At 41.4% G+C, this 19,085-nt stretch overlaps 2 protein-coding genes across 5 annotated transcripts in view; one reads left to right on the top strand and one right to left on the bottom strand.

Moving 5' to 3' along the window:
- LOC143908034 (multiple PDZ domain protein) overlaps window positions 1-6,915 on the bottom strand; it is a 91,973-nt gene extending 85,058 nt beyond the window's left edge. For 2 of the 3 annotated variants that reach the window (XM_077425268.1, XM_077425270.1), the window contains exons 1-5: window positions 6,701-6,915; window positions 6,336-6,412; window positions 5,808-6,193; window positions 5,594-5,719; window positions 5,334-5,449 (exon numbers count right to left, since the gene is read on the bottom strand). In XM_077425268.1, coding sequence (XP_077281394.1) covers window positions 5,334-5,449; window positions 5,594-5,719; window positions 5,808-6,193; window positions 6,336-6,351 — 644 coding nt within the window. In that variant the 5' untranslated portion in view covers window positions 6,352-6,412; window positions 6,701-6,915. The other variant, XM_077425269.1, reaches the window with a different exon arrangement.
- The window catches only part of Nompa (no mechanoreceptor potential A), a 243,128-nt gene that overhangs the window by 218,354 nt on the left and 5,689 nt on the right, over window positions 1-19,085 (top strand). Inside the window, exons 1-11 of one of the 2 annotated variants that reach the window (XM_077425291.1) lie at window positions 9,700-9,951; window positions 13,363-13,488; window positions 14,114-14,205; window positions 14,546-14,807; window positions 15,082-15,211; window positions 15,290-15,441; window positions 15,666-15,941; window positions 16,439-16,750; window positions 17,099-17,194; window positions 17,663-18,470; window positions 18,645-19,049. In XM_077425291.1, the coding sequence (XP_077281417.1) occupies window positions 13,422-13,488; window positions 14,114-14,205; window positions 14,546-14,807; window positions 15,082-15,211; window positions 15,290-15,441; window positions 15,666-15,941; window positions 16,439-16,750; window positions 17,099-17,194; window positions 17,663-18,470; window positions 18,645-19,049 (2,600 nt within the window). In that variant the 5' untranslated portion in view covers window positions 9,700-9,951; window positions 13,363-13,421. Of the gene's footprint in view, window positions 1-9,699; window positions 9,952-13,362; window positions 13,489-14,113; window positions 14,206-14,545; window positions 14,808-15,081; window positions 15,212-15,289; window positions 15,442-15,665; window positions 15,942-16,438; window positions 16,751-17,098; window positions 17,195-17,662; window positions 18,471-18,644; window positions 19,050-19,085 lie in introns of those variants that run through there. The other variant, XM_077425292.1, reaches the window with a different exon arrangement.

Here is a 19,085-nt window from a genome sequence, read left to right as displayed (position 1 = left end):
AGTACAGCACAACAAAACGTGCGGCATCAAGTGGTGCAGCTTTTAAATTGCTCCGCTTTCTCTCGACGAGAGTCGCATTACCGCCGTACCGCCCGCGAGAAATACACGTTGTAATAGTTAAAAAATGCACGCGGCGAAGGGGTTAATCAGCAATTTCTCTCGCAAAAGTTACGCTTTCAAATCAGCTTATAACATGAGTTTGCGTCTGCAACTCTTTAACATCGGCCATTACGGGCCCGCTTGAAAATGGAAACCTCATCAAATTCCTTAGGAAACTCTGTTGCTATTTTTCGCGATAAAAACGTAAATTAAAAACTCCCCGTTCTATCAGCCGTAAAGAAACATCGATGTTACCTAAAATACATGCTGCAAAAACCATTTTCAATCATTTACGTTAAATTCGCTGCATTTTGTAAATGTTTTATGTTATCTGCAATCAGAGAATGCAAAGTTTTATTCATACATTCGAACATTGTTTGATTCGGTGATGAAATTTGTCTCGCCTTTATCGAACGAACAAAGCACAAAACGTGACGGCAGCGGCGGCGGTGGCGGCCGGGTCGACTGCGAAGTGCAAACTATCGGGGATACTGATCTCCATTGTTGCAACTATATAACGCACAACGCCTGGTTAACGATATTGACCCTCTTACGAAACGTTTGTTTTAGAACGTAACGATTACGCTGCTATAAAACAACGACCGATCTAACAATGATTTAATTGTGCTTGGATTTGACAGCGCGCACCGTTTGAGATACATTTCGCGCGAACAGCGAGAGTGCGAAAAGGCGTACGAAAACATCGAGCCTCTAAAAATCCGATCTAAAACAATTCCCGCTTTGTCTTTTGAGATGCAAATGGCAGACAGGTCGAAAGCGAGAAGTTTTCTCGAAAGCGTCAATTACTCGTGATTTAATTCCGAACATGACGACTTTTTTCGGCGTTTTAACGTATTTTTCCCTGAATTTTCGCAAAACGTGCCGGGTAAATCGTTTCCTTTATGAAAATAACGAAAAAGAAAAAAGTGCCGATGTAAAAATCACTTATTTACAGGAAAGTGTATTACAAAGAGGGGTCTTTGTAATATCTCCGTTCAATATACTCTGGCGCATTTTTTCTTGAGGAAAACAATCTCGTATTAATTTTGGTGCACTACCGATAATCCCACATCCAATATACTATTTGACAAACGTCGAGATATTAATAGTGAAATTTCAAACATTTTGTTCTCAGCAAAATTGTTCGATATAAACTTCTATATTATGTTATCTCAAACAATATCGCAGATAAAGAGAAATTTTTAAAGAGAGATTGAAATTATATCCAAATAAATATTACATTAAAATATAATAATAGTAATATCCATCAAATGAAGTTTATTCTACGAAGTCTGACATACAATATAAAAGCGTGTTTCAATATCGCTGCTTTTATAAAGTTTCGAGTGAGTATACTTGAAATATTTATACATTGTTGCTGAAAAAAAAAAAACCGAACGCAGTATAACTGGCTAATAATTCACTCTGGACTTTCTCTCGCGCGCGATAAATTCGTTAACGTATACACAACGCGGCGATGCGTCGCGACGCATTATAACTGCACCGAGCTTTTTTTTTTTAGAGCTACGCGTATAATACTGCACACTTCGTTGGACGCGCGTCGATAGTATAACTAACGAACTTCGGATTTTTGCCGCGATGACCATTGACCGCGTAAAAATTCGGGAGATAAATTTCACTCGTCCCTGCGTCTAAAAAAAAAACTTCGAAATATTTCGAACAAACATATACACCGCCGTGCGCGAATCACAATGCAAATTTATGACAATTTACCGACGCATAATTATTTATGACGCACAAACTGTGCGGCCAATTATCCCGAATTCGATATTATAAGAGATAAAACTTGATGAAGAAGATAGTATCTGAAACGGCTGATTAAAATATTATTAATTTATTCGTGAAATTTAATTATCGATATTCTTCGACGCTGAAACTGTTTATGGAAGCTCCTGGAATTTCCATAATCAATTCAACAATTTATAATCCTTTTTTTGTGGTACGAATAAAAAAACTTTAACGCTATGCCAGGAAAATTAATTTATCAACCTTGGAACTTTCACATCGTCCTTTAACATGGCAATTGCAATGCTTTTTTTATACTTTTGCTGCCCAATTTTGTTTCTCTTTATTCACGGTATTATTTAGCGCGACGTCAAAACTGGTATGCTTGCTTTATATAGGGATATAGGCCAACCATCGATTCGACAAATTACTCACGCTTTATACTTCATACCCTCGCATTCATTTTTTTTATGTTATATAGTTTATACGTTATATTTAAAAATATATATAACAGATAAATAAACAATTTAGAGCCCGAGAGAAAACGCATAAAAATCATTACTAAACAATTACTGAAATGAAAAATTTACTGGAAAAATAAAGCATTGGTAGAAATAGCAGCAATCAATGTACGAGAATACAAAGGTTCTATAATAAAATATTAATAAAAACAGTAGTAAAAGAAAAGTATGGTAATAGAAATAGCATTAAGGGTGGTGTATAACACACTATCATAGATTCAATATTATTATTAAGATATTTGTAGAACTTTTAAAATGTGTAAAGCTAAGATTGTCATCCTGCCACGTTCGTCGTAACTTTTCATAATCTATGCATATACGCGGGAGTGATATTACTGGACGGATTAATTTATGAACGACGTGGCCCCATCACGTGTACCCGGGTCGACGTTGACGGCGAAATAATTTCACCGGCATGGCACGCGTGCCGACGAATTTTGCGACCGGAGAGGTTTGCGCCCGCGGTCTCTCTCGTCCCGGACCAAGGGGAGAGGCATTTAATTTCGCGCGTCGACGTCGACGCGCGGCGTCATCCGCGCGCGCCACCGGCCACGGGTCCCAGTCCTCCAGGGCATGAATAATACGCGGTCGGATCGCGGTCTAGAACAATTTCACATTGAATTCAAATCCGGGATCGATGAGAGGTCTACTCCCGCACTCCCGCCGACGATCTAACCCAGTTTCGCCTATATACGAAGCGTGTGTACGGGCCACGGGCGCGCTTGCCGCGTCTCTCGGCTTCTATACGGAGTAGAGCCGCGGCGAGTCGATAAAAACGCAATTTTGCGCCACCGTTCGTTTTGCATGCTACCCCGGCTCGCGAGGAAAGCGTTAACGGTGACGTGGAGGAAACTGAGGAAATTTATTCCAAGTCTTCGAACACGTAAACATCCGCGATGCGAGGGCGAGCGTATCAATTCCGCCGATTGGCCGCGACGTGGCAACTTTTTTCATTCGCGAGAGATCCATCGAATAATATTATATATAACTGTGTGGATCACATATTATATTTCTCTTTCGACGTGACTTATCGATAGATAATATTTCGTCGCGAATTTACCGCGACTCGCCGACTAATTCATTTGTTCTCCACACTTCTTCTCTTTATCACTTAAAAAAAAAAAAAATCGACCCTGTGAGCAAATTTCGCATAAATGATACAGATAAGCCGATACGAAGTACCCCGCAATGCTTCTCGCGGAAGACGAGCACGCACCACGTGAGCTATCGCAGGACGACGTCGGCATTGTTCCATCGTTCACTCACCTCCCCGTGCGTAACAACCCCCGCACGAAGGTAACTCTTTTACGAGGGGACGCGCGGGACGCGTCGCGAGGTTGATTAACGAGGGCATCGCGTGAAAGTGCGGCGCGGCGCGCCGAACGCGGCGAGGGTTCGCATGTCGCCTCGAGGAAACGTGATCCCGACACGCGTATCTCTCCCTCCTTTCCCCGCGAAACGCAGATTAATCAGGGGGTGGCAACCCCCGTCGTCAGCGTTCGACGAAACGGGAAAGTCGGCGAGAGGCTTCTGGACGACGGCGAGCGCGCTGACGCGGGACGCACGCGGGGAGCGCACTGCGAAAATCGCTAGAAACTCACGGGGATGGAAAAATAGGGAGGGCACACTCGCGTGCTGCGCGGCACACCACACTCCGCGCGTACCTGGGCGAGCGAGCGAGCGAGCGAACGAACGAGCAGGCAGGCGAGCGAGCGGGCGGGCGGATACGGTGTGATTACGCGCGTGGATGCGCGGGTGCGTACGAGGGTGCGTGTCCGCCGCGTGATAAGAGGCGCCAAGAGGCGCGTAGGTGAATCCGCCCCGCGACCTTCGGCCGACGAAGGTTCGTCGAAGACTGGTCGGCCGCAGGGTGGGAGGGCTCTTTTTCAAAAGCGGCGTTTTCTCGACGACGACGACGACGGCGGCGGCGTCGACGGCGGTGGCGGCGAAGCTTTCCGGATGGAGGATAACGGGCATGCGTGTGACGGATGGCACGATCGGCACCGCAGCACACGACCGTGTGCACAAGGGTGTGCCGCGGGTGAAACGCGTGAGCCGGAAATGATATAGCTTGTGCGGTCGCTCCGCTCGCTTTGAACGCGTTCGCGCGACGACGACGACGACGTCCGCGCGTGTTTCCCTCGCCTCGAATATGCGGTTTACGACGATGATGTAGATCAGACTGCCTGTGGAGCTTTGATTCTCTTGCTGCTCTCTCTACCTCTCCACCTCGCTATTTCTCCCTCCCTCATTTTCTCTCCCCAGGAGCAATCAGAAAATCGCGTTTCGCTCTCGCCGGGCTAAAAGGGGATCGCGTTTCGCCGGTGGGTTCATGCATTAACAGCGAATTTCCGCCGAGATTTGCAAACTCGATAACGGCACGTTATAACGGTAAAAAGTTGTAATTGATACGACTGCTCGGACTTTCCGCTGGAATAGAGAAACGTAGGGATTTAAAATGCATTGTGCAATAATGGAACATATTCTTGACTTAAAAGAAAAAAGGAAGCAGATTTTCTTTCCGCCTTTAGTTCTACTGCGAAATGTCGATTCAACCGCACTGCGGTAAAAGCGAAGTTATTGGATCACCTGATATCTCGCCCACTCCCGGATCATCCCTATTGTCCGCTTCAGGCCCCTTATCGCGGTACAATCTTTTTACTGACGAGTATCAAATGCGTTTTGACATTTGGCGAGACTTACTATCTGATTGCCTTACTGTCGATACGTACATGTGTACACATCAGCTAAAACCTTTTACCCAAGCCGCTAACGCCACTAAAGCGGGAACGTCTATCAATTTTCGAATCCAGTCTATCGGTAAAAAAGGGGAACGTATAGCTGCTATTATCAAAATAATAGCGATACTTCGCTATTTAATTGTATAAGGTTATTAAAAATTGCAGGCCCATCTACATCTCGAAAGCATGCAGCGAAAACGTTGATAAAAATAAAAAATTGACTCACCAGCCCGCGATGCCGTTTGGTTGTATCTCTTGTAAGAATATGCCAAGCTCGTTCTTCTCCTTGCTCCGAAGTCCGACCACGCTGAATCCCAAGCTGGTTCCTTCCGGTTTATACAGCTAGAAAAACAAAGATTTTGATCAGTGGGATACTTGAAAACATAATTTTACTCCGCACGAAAAGTAAATGTGAAACCCAAGAGAATACGGAGAGATCCTTGCGAAGAAGTCATAAAAAAATGTTTACATCTTATAAAAATTTACCTGCACTGTGAATATTTGCCGTCCTTTCGCCGCAGCTTCGATGACTTTCTTAAACTCCTTTGCATAAGTAGGGGTAGTTATAGGCGGCATCCCCATAACTTCTGAGACAAGACTGGGACTAGTGACCTGTAACCAAGTAATGACAGATCCTTCGATAAAAAGTACATTGTTGATGTCTCACGAAGTACAAAGATAATACAAAATACAAAACTACCTGGGCACTCGTGTCCTCGCTGCTGCTGTGTAGTAACGGAGTGACTGGAACTCTCTGATCTTCCAGCTCGCTGCTGTCTTGGTACAGATCCTGATACATATTTGGCCCGAGAGGCTGCACCGTAGGCGTACTTGGAATAGAAAGTTCCAGCTGCCCGCTGAGGTTAATGTCAAAGTCTCCGGGCAAGATAGACGGATGTTGCACCAATTGCGTATTCAATTCGTTCAAGGAGTCTTGAATCATGATTATGCCGCGAAATACTGGATCCTCCAACAACGAAATCAATGTCTTGAAATGCTTCGCCGTGTTCGCCTTCAGCTTAGCATTGCCACTTTTCTCCACCCGTTCCTGCATGCTTTCCAGTATGTGGAGCGCCGTAGACATATCTGCAAATAATGTATATAACGAGACGGCGATATTTATTTAGAAATTTAAAAAATCGATAGAACGGCACAAATCATATTTATTAAAACTTTTCGTACGTAAAATAATCGAGATGAAAGCGCAAAAAGTAACGTTCGTGTTTACCTGTATGGAGCGGCATGGTGGCCTCCTTTGCTCTCTGGCCAGTGCTCAAATTTACCACAAATTCCTCACGCACCCAACTGAAACATAAAACGAGATGAATAGATGATATCCCGTGCACACACACACGCACACACGTGCAAAAATATTGAAACTCGTTGCCTGTCAAACGCCTCGCGCAAAAAATTATATTCTCTTAACCTCAAAACGCGGTGGAACGCTCGCGAGTCGAGAACATGTGTTTATCGAGGAACACCTTAACGGGCGATTGACTGTCGTTAAGCGCAGCATCGTTGAGCACGGTCGCGAATCGATATGCGGTCGCGGAGCGGAGCCGCGGGATCGTCCTCGGGAATTCCAGTACCCACCTCGGTTCGCGAGTCGCGCGAGAGGATAGAACGCGCGCTTCTTTCCGCGAATGCGATCCTTAATGTTTCGCGCGTTAACGGAGCGATCTCATTACAGTCCGCGGGCGACGGGCGATTGCATCCTGGGGATCCTGGGTGTCAGCTGACTTGACCGAGCTATATATCGCTATTATCGAGCTTCTTCCACACGCAACAAGAATCCGGAGCACGCACTCGTCGCACTCCCGTCTCCCGTACTCCCGTGGTCGTCGGCGACCACGTGGTCCAGCGCCGCCATTTTCAAACGAGCTCGGGCGCGCGCTCGGTCTCCGTTCGGGCATATAATTAACCGGATGATTAACCAGAGACTTTCGGTATTGAAATTAATACTGAAATAATATTGAAAGTAACGAGAGAAAAGGGGGCTTTGAGAGTCGGTTAGTTGTGCGCGAGTTTACGTTATGTAATATTTGATTAATAATTCAATGCAAAGTTATAAGTTGCACATTTCGGCTCTACTTTGATCCATCTTCCGTGTCCCAGTAATAATTATTATTATCATTATTAATATTCTAGGTAGCAGAATAAAGTTAGAAAATGACATAATGACGTTTATTTTAGTCTATTATAGACGTCATTAAACATCATTTTGCATGTCATTACTCTGCTGGTTGGGATTATTATTAATAATAATAATTATTATTATTACTTGTTGTTATTACATTGAGTGTAATGATAAAATGCGGAAAATGAAACCCTACTGCAATTTTATATGATTTTGTATACTTTGCATATTAATAGATTTTTATATGCATATATTTTATGTGCGTATCTCTTTTTTAATTCTTTGAGTGTTTTTTGTATTACACAACGCGTAAAATTATAAACAAAATTCTATCTCAAATTCTGAGACAGATTACAATTATGCTTTGTGAATTTGTAACGTAAATGAAGCAAAAAGTATATGCTCGCAACTGCAATAAAAATATCAGCGAAAATTTCCCTGCATAATGTTATATAATACGCTTTACGTAACAAATGTGTATTATATATAATGTTATAAATATTACAATATTACAATATTATAATATTAATCGAGCCGTTAACAATATAAGATTGTAATAATTATACAAACGCGTGGGAAAGCTTTTGAAAAATAACGCTCTCCATAAATGTTTGAGCATATGTGTGCATCGATGAAATAATATTCACGCAAAGGCTTCTCTCTCTTAAAATAATTAATATTGAATAAATCATATTTTACCTCTCTTGGCTTGGATGAAAAAGACAGCCTTTGTCAAATGTAGAGGAAAAAGAAGTAGATATAAGTAAATGTAACCGCAAAGTTTAAAGATTTTAATAAAAAGAAAACTACAGCCGAGAGAGAGAAAGAAGTGCTTCTTATCAATAAACATATTTTCTTATAAAAACGTTCTTATATTTTTATTAGATATAAAAGCACAATCAAAGCAGAATCCATTTCCCATTTCTTCACTTGCAACATACCTGAGCGATTTTTTATTACTTGTTTAATTTTTTTAGTTGCAATATCATATTTATGGCCATAATGTTATGCTTACTTGAAAGCTCTTCCTTTTTTGCACTAGTTATTGCATATATAATAGCATTAATAGCATGCTTACAAGAAAAGCGAGTTATTAGGGCTTGATCTGCCGGCAGATAACTGTTATTGTTATTATATAAAAGAATATCAAGAAGAAACATATTATCAAGCGTTCCCTAAGAGAGAGATTTATTACGTTTCTTTATCTTTCCACCTTCCCCTACATTTCAGACTCCACGGAAGCGTCGTTATTTGCTGTCTCAAGAGAAAAAAAGATGTTTCTTAAGTATAATGCTCTTTGTGGAGACACAAGAAAGGACGTCCCGTAAAGAAAGGAAGGGAAAAGATCTCAAGATCATTATTAGCATCATAAGTTATATGAGAGGCTGACGTATACTGTCACTATCGAATTTCACATTTCCTTCTCATACGTATTAACTTAATTCATTATAAAATATTGATTTTACACGCGCATTTTTATCATATTTCATTTCCATAGACAAGATGAAATTTTTATACATATTTTAGAAAAAAACAAGGTTTTTATTTTAAAAACGTTGAAGTACTTATGTAATATACGTAATAATATTATAATTCTTAATTTCCTCGCAACAATATTTAAAAATCACGAAACCAAATATAAATACATTCAGAATATTGTAAAATTGTTAAAAGAGTCATAAGAAAGTCTATCTTCCATATTATTTTTGAATTTCTTCACAATTCATGTATGATCAAGAATTGTACTTTTAAATTAACACTCGTACATTTTTTTTCTAAAGGACTGAAAATAAAAATAAAATAAATTAAATTATTCGCGGAACAGTACATTATATGCAAACACGAAGAAAATAATTCTCGCGAGGTGTCTAATGCGATGAACAAAAGGTTACGGACCCCCTGCATTGGGACGCCTGCGATCACCCCGCGCTTTATCCAGTCGATCGTTCAGCGGCTCGTTGATTCTCGTCGACGATGACGGTGCGATCTCGTCCTGGTTGACAGGCTGACCTCGGCTGGGAGTCTCTAATCCATGATTCCGCCGCGCGAGTCGGCCTCGATGACGAGAACCTACACCGGTGGAGGGTTACACGCGCACGACGCTCCGCCCGCACTCTTATTGGGGCCCCCCCCGCGCGCGCGCGCGCGGACACGACGCGATCGCGCGTCTCTCGTTTTCCCGGATGGCCCCACGGAAACCGGACACACAATGGGTCCACTTCCGCTGCGTGCAAGGCCAGAGAAGTCGGACGTGGGGGACCCCACCTGATGCATGTCCGCCCCCGCGCGCGCGTTGTTATCCGCGCGCCGCGCTCCACGGGCCCCCTACGGCCTGTCACGCGGCCGTACCGCGGGGACCGCTCATCGGGAATGCACGATTTGCTCTTTTGCCGTTCTCTCTCCACTTCCCAGGTGTACAGGTGTCCATTATTTCCACGCTTTACGCCGATTTCGAACGTCAGTTTGATTACGGGTGCCATTCGCGCCGCACGCGTGATTTCGGCGTACGCTCCGCGCACGCCTCTTCCTCGCGCGCGACAGCTCGGCGGATAGCTCACGAGGGACGCTTCAAGATCGCACTTCGGGACATAGCATCGACATCGCTTTCCTTCGCCCTTCTTCTCGGTAGAGTCACACAATCGCTCCCGAAAGGACGGAGAGCTCGCGACAGAAAAGCGGAGAATTTAGGGAGAGCTGTCCCTCTCGGGTAAGATAGCGTTCTTTCGTACAACTGATAATCTTATTAAAATATCGCGCGATATCTATTTAATAATCTGTATACAGAGGAAAATTTCTTAGTCCGTAAATTCATTCGTAATTCAGACTTTAATTATAATTTTATAGCATTTTTTTAAAAGGAAATGCCACGAACGGAAGATTAAATCGCGTGCTCGTGAGGGTGAATTTATTCTACCAATCCGCAGCACCCTCATGTTCCGTTATCTTCCTTGTAAAGAGATTTATTAGATCGATAAACCACTTGAAATGTTAGAAAATATAAGATTTTTCATATATACGCTTATAACGAATTTTTAGTAAATACATGACTAATTCCCTTCGCTATACAATCGTGAAAAGAAAAATATTCTTAAACAGAACATCACTCGCGTGATTACATGTCCATATAAGGACTGAAGACTGCTTGCATGACTGCAACTATTCGAAAACTTAATTAATTATTCCAATGACGTGTAGTACATACATCTCGTAGTGATTATCTGATTAACGCGTTGGAGCGCAGTACACGTTCGTATATTGCTGTAATCACGATAATTACTCGTTACGCAATCGTAAGATACGAGCACTATACTGATTCTGATTTTCCGCGATCTTTCACAGAGCCGCGCGATCGTATTCGATTGGTAATAACTATCAAGTATGACTCGCAGAAATATCAGCCGCGATCCAGACACATTGTCGCCTCTCTCTCTCTCTTACCCCCGGCATCACGTCGTGCTCAAATTCGACGGGGAATTAGCATGGCGCATTACCAGATAATAATTTGTCGTTGCGTGCGAAAGTTTCATTAACATGAACGTCACACAACAATGACCGAATTCATTCTCCGTTCGACACGGATACGCACGCAACAATGCCAGATCCGCGTACCAATAGGGTTCAAAGCACCACGACAATAGGACCCGCGGTGGAAGCTCCCAGTGAAAAGCGGCTACAGAAAGTAAGCTTTCAAAAGGCCGGTGATTCCCAAAGCCCGAATTGCGAATTGCGTCAACAACGATCTTCAAAAATTGCCTTTTGTGTTCCTCTATAAATAACTCGTTTCTGTCGTTCGTTTATGAGCGATATTGTTTGGCGATAAATCTCAAATCCTCGGTTTAAAAATTAATATTTCGTAATAGCCGATTTTACAACGGTGCAGCAAAAATTAAAAAAACTTCGCGCGAACTATTTGTTATACTTTTAACCGCGTCTTCTCTACCCACGCGCCGTTTTTAATTGGTGGTACCTCTGCTCGTGTGTCTGACGATATGTTTAATTACCCCTTAATCCGAGTAATTCCCCGAAATAATTTACATACGGAGAGAGCGGCACGTCACAAATCCGGCAATCCGCGGCGAGGACAATTGCAGAAATGTAATTTCGTACCGCGTAATATTACACGAATTATGACGAACGGGCGCCATAATTTTCTCTCGCGACCGACGATATTAACATCAGTATAAGCTTTTATACTGCGTTGTCGGTGACAGACACAATTATCGAGGCGATAAACCATAACGTGATTAATAAGCAGTGTGCGCTGCACGATGAACACCGATGGGATACAATCGGTGGACGAGCCATGGGCCATAGTAATTGGCACTCGTCACGAACAAGTGCATACGCTCGTGCATCAACGAGTAAACATAAATTACCCCGACAATAAAATCCTCTTTATGATACGTCGTCGATATCATAAATATCGCCATTGTGGCGTCGCTGTAGGCACTCGTTGCGCTTGATTGCACGATACTCTCAAAATTATAAACGAATAAAAGCGAACACATTAACATTCGTATTGTACCTTGTAGGGAGTTCATAACTTTTAAAATATCAAAATAATTTAATTGCCATGATTTACTCTCACGTATCATGTGTTTTAACACACTAGTAGTATCTGCTTTACGCGAGCGTTACTTCTGTAGTAATTTACGATAATTTTCGTCTCTGACAGAGATCCCCGTTTACGCGGAGTGAATTATCGTAGAGTTACCACAGAAGTAACGCTCGCGCGTAAACATATGGTATAGGTGAAATAAATAATATTAAAATACTGATACATAAAAAGAAGAAAACTATCGCGAAAAATTTATTTGAACAGAATAGAACATTTCAAAGCGTGAAATTTTTTTGAAAGATTTTACATTCGAAAAATTATTTTAGAAGCTATTGCACACGCATATCAAATAAAATCAAAATAGAAAATAAAATAAAATGAAATAAAAATTCACGCGGCTCCAGCCCGAAAACCAAACTCAACACAAATACGTTTTTTTTTTCTTCTTTTAATTGACGGTACCAAATAGTGATGAAATCATTGCTGGACGCACGAAGATGACCCTGCACGTTCTTTCGTTTCCGATGATTGAACCCGCGCTTTCCTACGTCAATCACGATAACCGGATAGATAATGGCAACCGGCTAATAATGTAATGCCTGAAAGTTGGAACCACGCTTCGTTGCCCTTACGGGCGTGTGCTGGTCCTTTGGCAGCCACGTACGTACACGAGCGCGCGAGGGTGACAGTGTGTGGAAGTGTTCAGGGTGAGTGCCCGTCAGGAATCCCATAAAGTTTAGTATATACGCTGTCCCCCGCTGTACGTATCTCGAGTACGTAGAAACGTCCATCCAGAACAAATGGCTCTCGCCAGTAGTTTTATCTGTTTTTCGATTTTTCACGTATTGTTTTTTCTACGCGAGGGACAAAACTGGATTTGCGTCCGTTGCACCTGGTTCTCCAGGGAAATTCAGAAGAAACATTCTCGAGCAATTTCGAAAATTAGCTAAGCAACAATTGCTCCATTTACTCTTTCTATATATGCATTCTTTCACAAACATTGTTTTGTGAATTTTTTTAATTAATTATTTTTCTGATTAAATGTGAAATGAAATATTTATGTGTGTGTAGCGTGCGTAATTTTTAAAAAAAACTTTATGCCCCTTGGAATTTGAAGTACATATAAACTGTTTCAATATTTTTCCCTGGACATTTATATTTCATAAAAGAAAAATACACGTGAAAAATAGGTGTAATCTTCCTGCTAGTTTATCATATAAATAATTTTGAGGTCTTTTGCATTATTAAATTTCAATACAAAGCTCTACCCCTTAGGAAAGCATTTCTCTCTTCGCATAAATTAAATTTCTCCCCTCTTTTCGAAAGCACATATTCACGTCCGACTTCTCAATTTCTACCTCGTGTAATTTCTCGACAAATAACTCAAAATAATTTATATTTTTTTAATAACGTACATTTAGTATATAACGTTAAAAATTAAAATTAAAATAAAAAATTAAAATCGTAAAAAGTTTCAATAATAATATTTTTCTAAAATAAAAATATATCTCTTTCCTTTTTTATGTGTTAATATTATTAATGTTCAATAATTCATTTCAGATCGTAACACAGCGATTGGCATGTATGCGACATAGTAATCTGTACATTTCAATATCACGATGCGGAGATCAATTAGTATGCTGCTAACCATTTGGATACTCATCGTGTTAGATCTATTGGTCAATGGTAAGTAAACATGAAATTAAAAATTCTTTCCAATGTCTTTCAAATTGATAAATATCATTAACACATACATTACTTACAAATGTTTTCAAGAAATTAGCAGAAAGAAAAAACATTCATCTTCATGACTAAAATAGATTCTAAATTTATTTTAAATTAATTGATTTAATTGAAGCAATAAGCAGCAATTAATTAATAGCAATTTTTGCTAAAAATTAGAATAAAGATCTTAATTCCGATTTTCTGTTCAGCACGGCAAGTTATATCCTAAATTGTTTCCTGAAAATGTGCTCTACCGTTTGGAATTCGCATATAGTTAAACAGTTCTGCGAACGTGCGAGCGAACAAATCGAGGGATACAAAACGATGTCACGTCGTACTTGCGAAACTGTTGGTCGGTATTGTGTCACTATCCGTGCCACTTATGGACACGAAAATATCGCGTTTTGATAAGATCGAAGAGCGCGCGTGCGTGTTTGTCGACTAGAGGAAGTAGTTTTGAATTTTATGTGAATAGGAAATAATGATACGTACTTTTTCGCGCGAAATAATATATAAATAATAAAAACAGGAAAGGATTTGTCGCGCGTTGACCGACAAACGGGCGCTAACGAGAAAACCATTATAGTTTCAGCGCAAACGACCTGCAACGGTGGTTTGGGTAGGGTGGTTTACGAGAGACTTCCGGATCAGCAACTTCAGGGTTTCGACGATGATGTGGTAAGTTCGCGGCGATTTCGGAAATACTTTACATTTTACTTTTAACGATCGTGCTCTAGTTTCTCAAATTTCTAGCTTATTATCAGTAAAATATTCATAAAATATAATGTTTTATTTCACAAATTTTCAGATATTATATTTTAATGTATCAACTATAACGTTGGGATTTTTTAATCCGTGCGCTGTTTCGTGTGGAAACGAACGATCGATCGGGCAAGACCGCTTCTCGAATTTCAATTTGCGGACACAATTTCGCGATGTAGCTGTCGCGTAGGAAAAGTCGTCACGTGACAGTAGCTGCGATGAAAAAAAAACGCTAAAAAATTTCGTTTTACGACAGGTGCGAGACTCGGCGCCTCCGTTTAGAGTTTTGGAAAAGTGTCAAGAGCTCTGTCTGCGCGACAGAACGGCGACGAACAATCTGGTCCGTGCCTGTACGAGCTTCGACTTCCAGCCTGGCAGTAGAATTGCGTCCTTCAGCGGCGCTGCCGAGTACGAGGAGAGTACTTGCTATTTAACGAGGGAACAGGCGCAGCCGGAGGGCATCGGAAATCTCATGCTCGTACCGAACAGCGTGCACTTCACTGAAGTGTGCCTAGCGTGTGAGTATTCGCATGTCGACAGAAAAGTATATCTTTGTATGCACCGATGAGGTGCATTTTATTAATTGAAACACCCGCTCGTTCGTGAGTTCGTTTGTCAAAAGAACAAGTCAACAATGATTTTTTTTTTCTTCAGTTCTAATAGAAATGGAACAAACGATTCTCCGAGGAAAGGCTAAAATTCTTAATTGTGATTTAGTTCAACTTTTGTCTTTAATAATTTCTATTTACTGGAAATTAATATGATGATTAATATTCTCTCTTTCACTCTCAGCCGACAGAATAGAAAGGGAATGTCCAAACCGTCGTTACGTGTTCGAGAGGCATCCGAGGAAAAAGCTGAAGCTACCCTTGACAGACATTAAAGAAGTCAGCGCCGCTAACAGAACCGACTGCGAGGACAGGTATATATACATGTTGAGATTAAAAATTACTATATATATGTCGTAAAAGAAATAATATTTTAATGTTTTTGTGCTCAGATGTCTCAACGAGTTCAGTTTCGTCTGCCGATCGGCGACATACGACACTGCCCTAAGGAGCTGTTCTCTCAGTCGTTTCACCAGAAGAACTCATCCCGAATTACTGGAAGACGATCCAAATTCTGATTATCTGGAAAATACCTGCCTTAATGGTGCGCAATTACGTATTGTTACAAAATTGCGTCAGAAATTTTCTTGTAATATTTAGCAATCGCGCGAGAAAACATTATTAAGAGACATTAAATTAGCATGTTAAATATATCGAGAAATATCACGTACATATTTACATTAATCACATAATTATAATAATTAATAATATTTATATCAATTACATAATTGTTAAAATTGAAGAAATATTCTTTTAACGTGTGATCAGCCGAAAGACGATGCGACGGCCTCGCAGTATTTGTCAAAGAAGAGAACAAACGTTTACGCGGCCCGTTTGAAGTGGATATATACACGAATCTCACTTTGGACGAATGTCAGGCGCTATGTCTCAGAGCGGAGAAATATTTTTGTCGCAGCGTCGAGTTTGACGAGCAAACTCGACAGTGCGTCATATCCGAGGAAGATTCCGTTTCACAAAAGGACGATATTGGAGTTAGTAGCAGCCCAAGCCATCACTTTTACGATTTGGTGTGTTTGGATAATCGTGAGTGTATGCAAAATTTCCAATATTAATTTGTAATACTAGCTCTCCTTGCCTATCTCTATTTTAGTTTGCGATAATTCGTCTCATTACGTAAGTAATATTCGCAATTAATTGTATAAAGAATTAATTATTTTACCAAAACATTATCTAACCAAAATTAATTTTCAAAAAACTAAGCTTTTATTAAACTATTTTTTTAAATTTATTTTTACTAATATCTTGATTTTTATTAAATTTACTAATTACTAAACTTTTCTATAATTTTATTAACGTGGTTTCGGTGTAAATAAATGAAATAAAGATTTGATCGCACATGTAATCCTAAAATTGCCTATTGTACAAATTATTTACCGTTCTAATCGAGAGTTCAAAGTATCAGAGTGATTTCTATCTTACTCTGTATCTGTATCATAGTACATATTCTAACGAGGCGTTTAATTAACAATGGTCACTTGGTGATTCACAACTCGTTATCAATGCCCACTTACGAAGCGTAGATCCGTCCGTAGCGCGCGGCTCCGAATACCCGGACAGCAGCTCGTCGTCGCACCTCTTCTCCGACGGTCGTCGTCCGGACACGGCCTTCCAGCGTTATCGGAACTCGCGTTTGAGCGGCGAGTTTCATTCAGAGATCACCGGACGCAGTCTCAGCGAGTGCCTGGACGAGTGCCTCCGGCAGACGAGCTTTCAGTGCCGTAGCGCCGTTTACTCCGAGCATTATCATACCTGCCGATTGAGCCGGTTCAATCAGAGGGACGGTAACCGGATTATCTACGATGCCGATTACGACTATTACGAGAATCTCATGCGTGAGTATCGATCGTCTGTCCGTTTCACCGCGAGAAAGGATACGTGATAAACAGTTTCTGAATATCGTGTCATCTACAATAAATTCTACGCAGCTAATAGAACTTTAACAATTAATATATATCCGAAAAAGCTCAATAAGCAGTACCATCAAAAAAGTAAATTCTTGAACGTTTATCTTTGTTCTGCTACGAAAAATTTGGAATCGATTCGATTCTTTTCTTAAACAATTATGTCGGTTGATAGATTGACTTGTATCACTGCGCTGCGTATTTCGCGAATTTATTGAAGCAATATGATACCGCGTTACGTAGATTAATGTTTAATTTAACGACCCATTGTACTAACAGATCAATATCTAGACGGCGATCGCGATGGCCCTGGATACAGACCCGATCCTCTGGGACAAGACACAAACTTTGGACGACCCTCTTTAGGAAGACCCGGTCAGAATCGCTTTATTAATTTAGCATAATATCGCATGTCGACGTGTTATATAAAGTAACGTAATTATTCATGGAACTGCTAAGTATTCCCATAAATTGTCGTAATGGGACAAGATCTCAAACACACAATGTATATAACCGCTGTTAGACATGACTGTTAACATCATCTGTTACGATCATCTCGTAAATATCGTCTCATAAATCGTGTCATTCGAATACTAAGCTAATCAAAACTACATTCGCACTGTACGTTTAACGCTAAATATGGTTATCTAATCCTGAATTTTATTTTTCTTTACTATAATAATCGTATAATTTAATATTAATAAAAAATCAAATAGCTGTATTTAATGGTAACGTATATAAGTTATTATCATATTCGTTTATCAGCTTCCATATTAAAAATGTGATAGATTTAATATGCGTAATTAATTATGACAATAAAACTTCCTAAAATATTTCCTTCAGGATACCCGGACGACTACGACAAAGGATACTCCAGTAGCGTCAAACCGGATCGCTATCCCGATCGTATGCCAGATCGGTATCCCGATCGCTATCCAGATCGTTATCCCGACCGTTATCCAGACCGATATCCCGATCGTCGTCCCTTAGACGATAGATACCCGGACAACAGATATCCTTTAGGCGAGTCCGACAACTATCCCGATCGATATCCTGTTGGTGATCGATATCCTGATAGATATCCTGCTGGAGATAAATATCCCGCTGGAGATAGATATCCTGCTGGAGATAGATATCCCGCTGGAGATAGGTATCCCGCTGGAGATAGGTATCCCGCTGGAGATAGATATCCCGCTGGAGATAGGTATCCCGCTGGAGATAGATATCCCGCTGGAGATCGTTATCCCGTAGGAGATCGTTATCCCATAGGAGATCGATATCCCACGGGAGACCGTTATCCTTCCTCTGATCGTTACCCAGTTGGAGACCGTTATCCGGATCGATATCCCATATCCGATCGATATCCTGTTAGAGGAGGAGACCGCCGTCCTGTTAGCGTCAATAGATATCCAGATGCCGGAACTTTGGGGAGATATCCCGCGAATGACCGATATCCCGTAATACATGGGGTCCGACTGATTCCAAGCCGATATCCTACTGACATGATCGATCGATATCCCAATACAATCGATCGGTATCCTCTCCCGGAAGACCCGATGGACCGATATCCTATGACATTAGGTGACAGAACTCCTATCGATCGATATCCAGCTACTGGAAGATATCCAGACAAGGACCCTTATGCTAACCGGTAAGTCGCGAGATTAAATTAAAGGTAAATATTTTTTCGCTTAATTTGTCGCTTTTTTATTACCACGTTGTCTGCCTAATGAGTTTTACGTTTATTCAACGTAAATAATTTATGTAATCTTGATAGGTCACATAATGTATCATAGAAAAATTACATTGCGATTCAATTAAACAGCAGGTATCCGCCGCCAGGAATGTTCTCGCACGGATTCGTCGATGACGTTCGCGGTCCCCAGGGCCAGGGTCCCGAGTCACGACCTCCTTACGGCGGGGGCGGTGGGCCTTATGGTCCGGCGCGACCCCCCGTTGGAGGGTACGGAGGGTACGGCGACGGCGGTGGTATCGTCGGTGGTGGATACATAGGCGAAGGCGGCGTCTACAACTCTCGTCCATTTGGAACTGCCGGCGGGCCTATCATAGGCAGACCTCCGTTAGTGTCTAGGTGCGACGAGCAGGATAATTTCAGACAAGTCGGGACACACACCAGAGTGCGAAAGCCGTTCGTCAGACGGTACACCACCGCCTCGTCGTTGGCTCAATGCGAGAGAGAATGTGCCGACGCTAGAGACTTCGTTTGCAGGTAATAATAAAGACCGAATTTATAAAAATATATTGG

This window comes from Temnothorax americanus, unplaced genomic scaffold, assembly GCF_048541705.1.
Source record: "Temnothorax americanus isolate GAGA-0224 unplaced genomic scaffold, ASM4854170v1 Scaffold9, whole genome shotgun sequence".
In the NCBI taxonomy this organism is placed as follows: domain Eukaryota; kingdom Metazoa; phylum Arthropoda; class Insecta; order Hymenoptera; family Formicidae; genus Temnothorax; species Temnothorax americanus.
The sequence above is the reverse complement of the archived record's forward strand: the minus strand, read 5'-3'. Positions and strand labels throughout refer to the sequence as shown.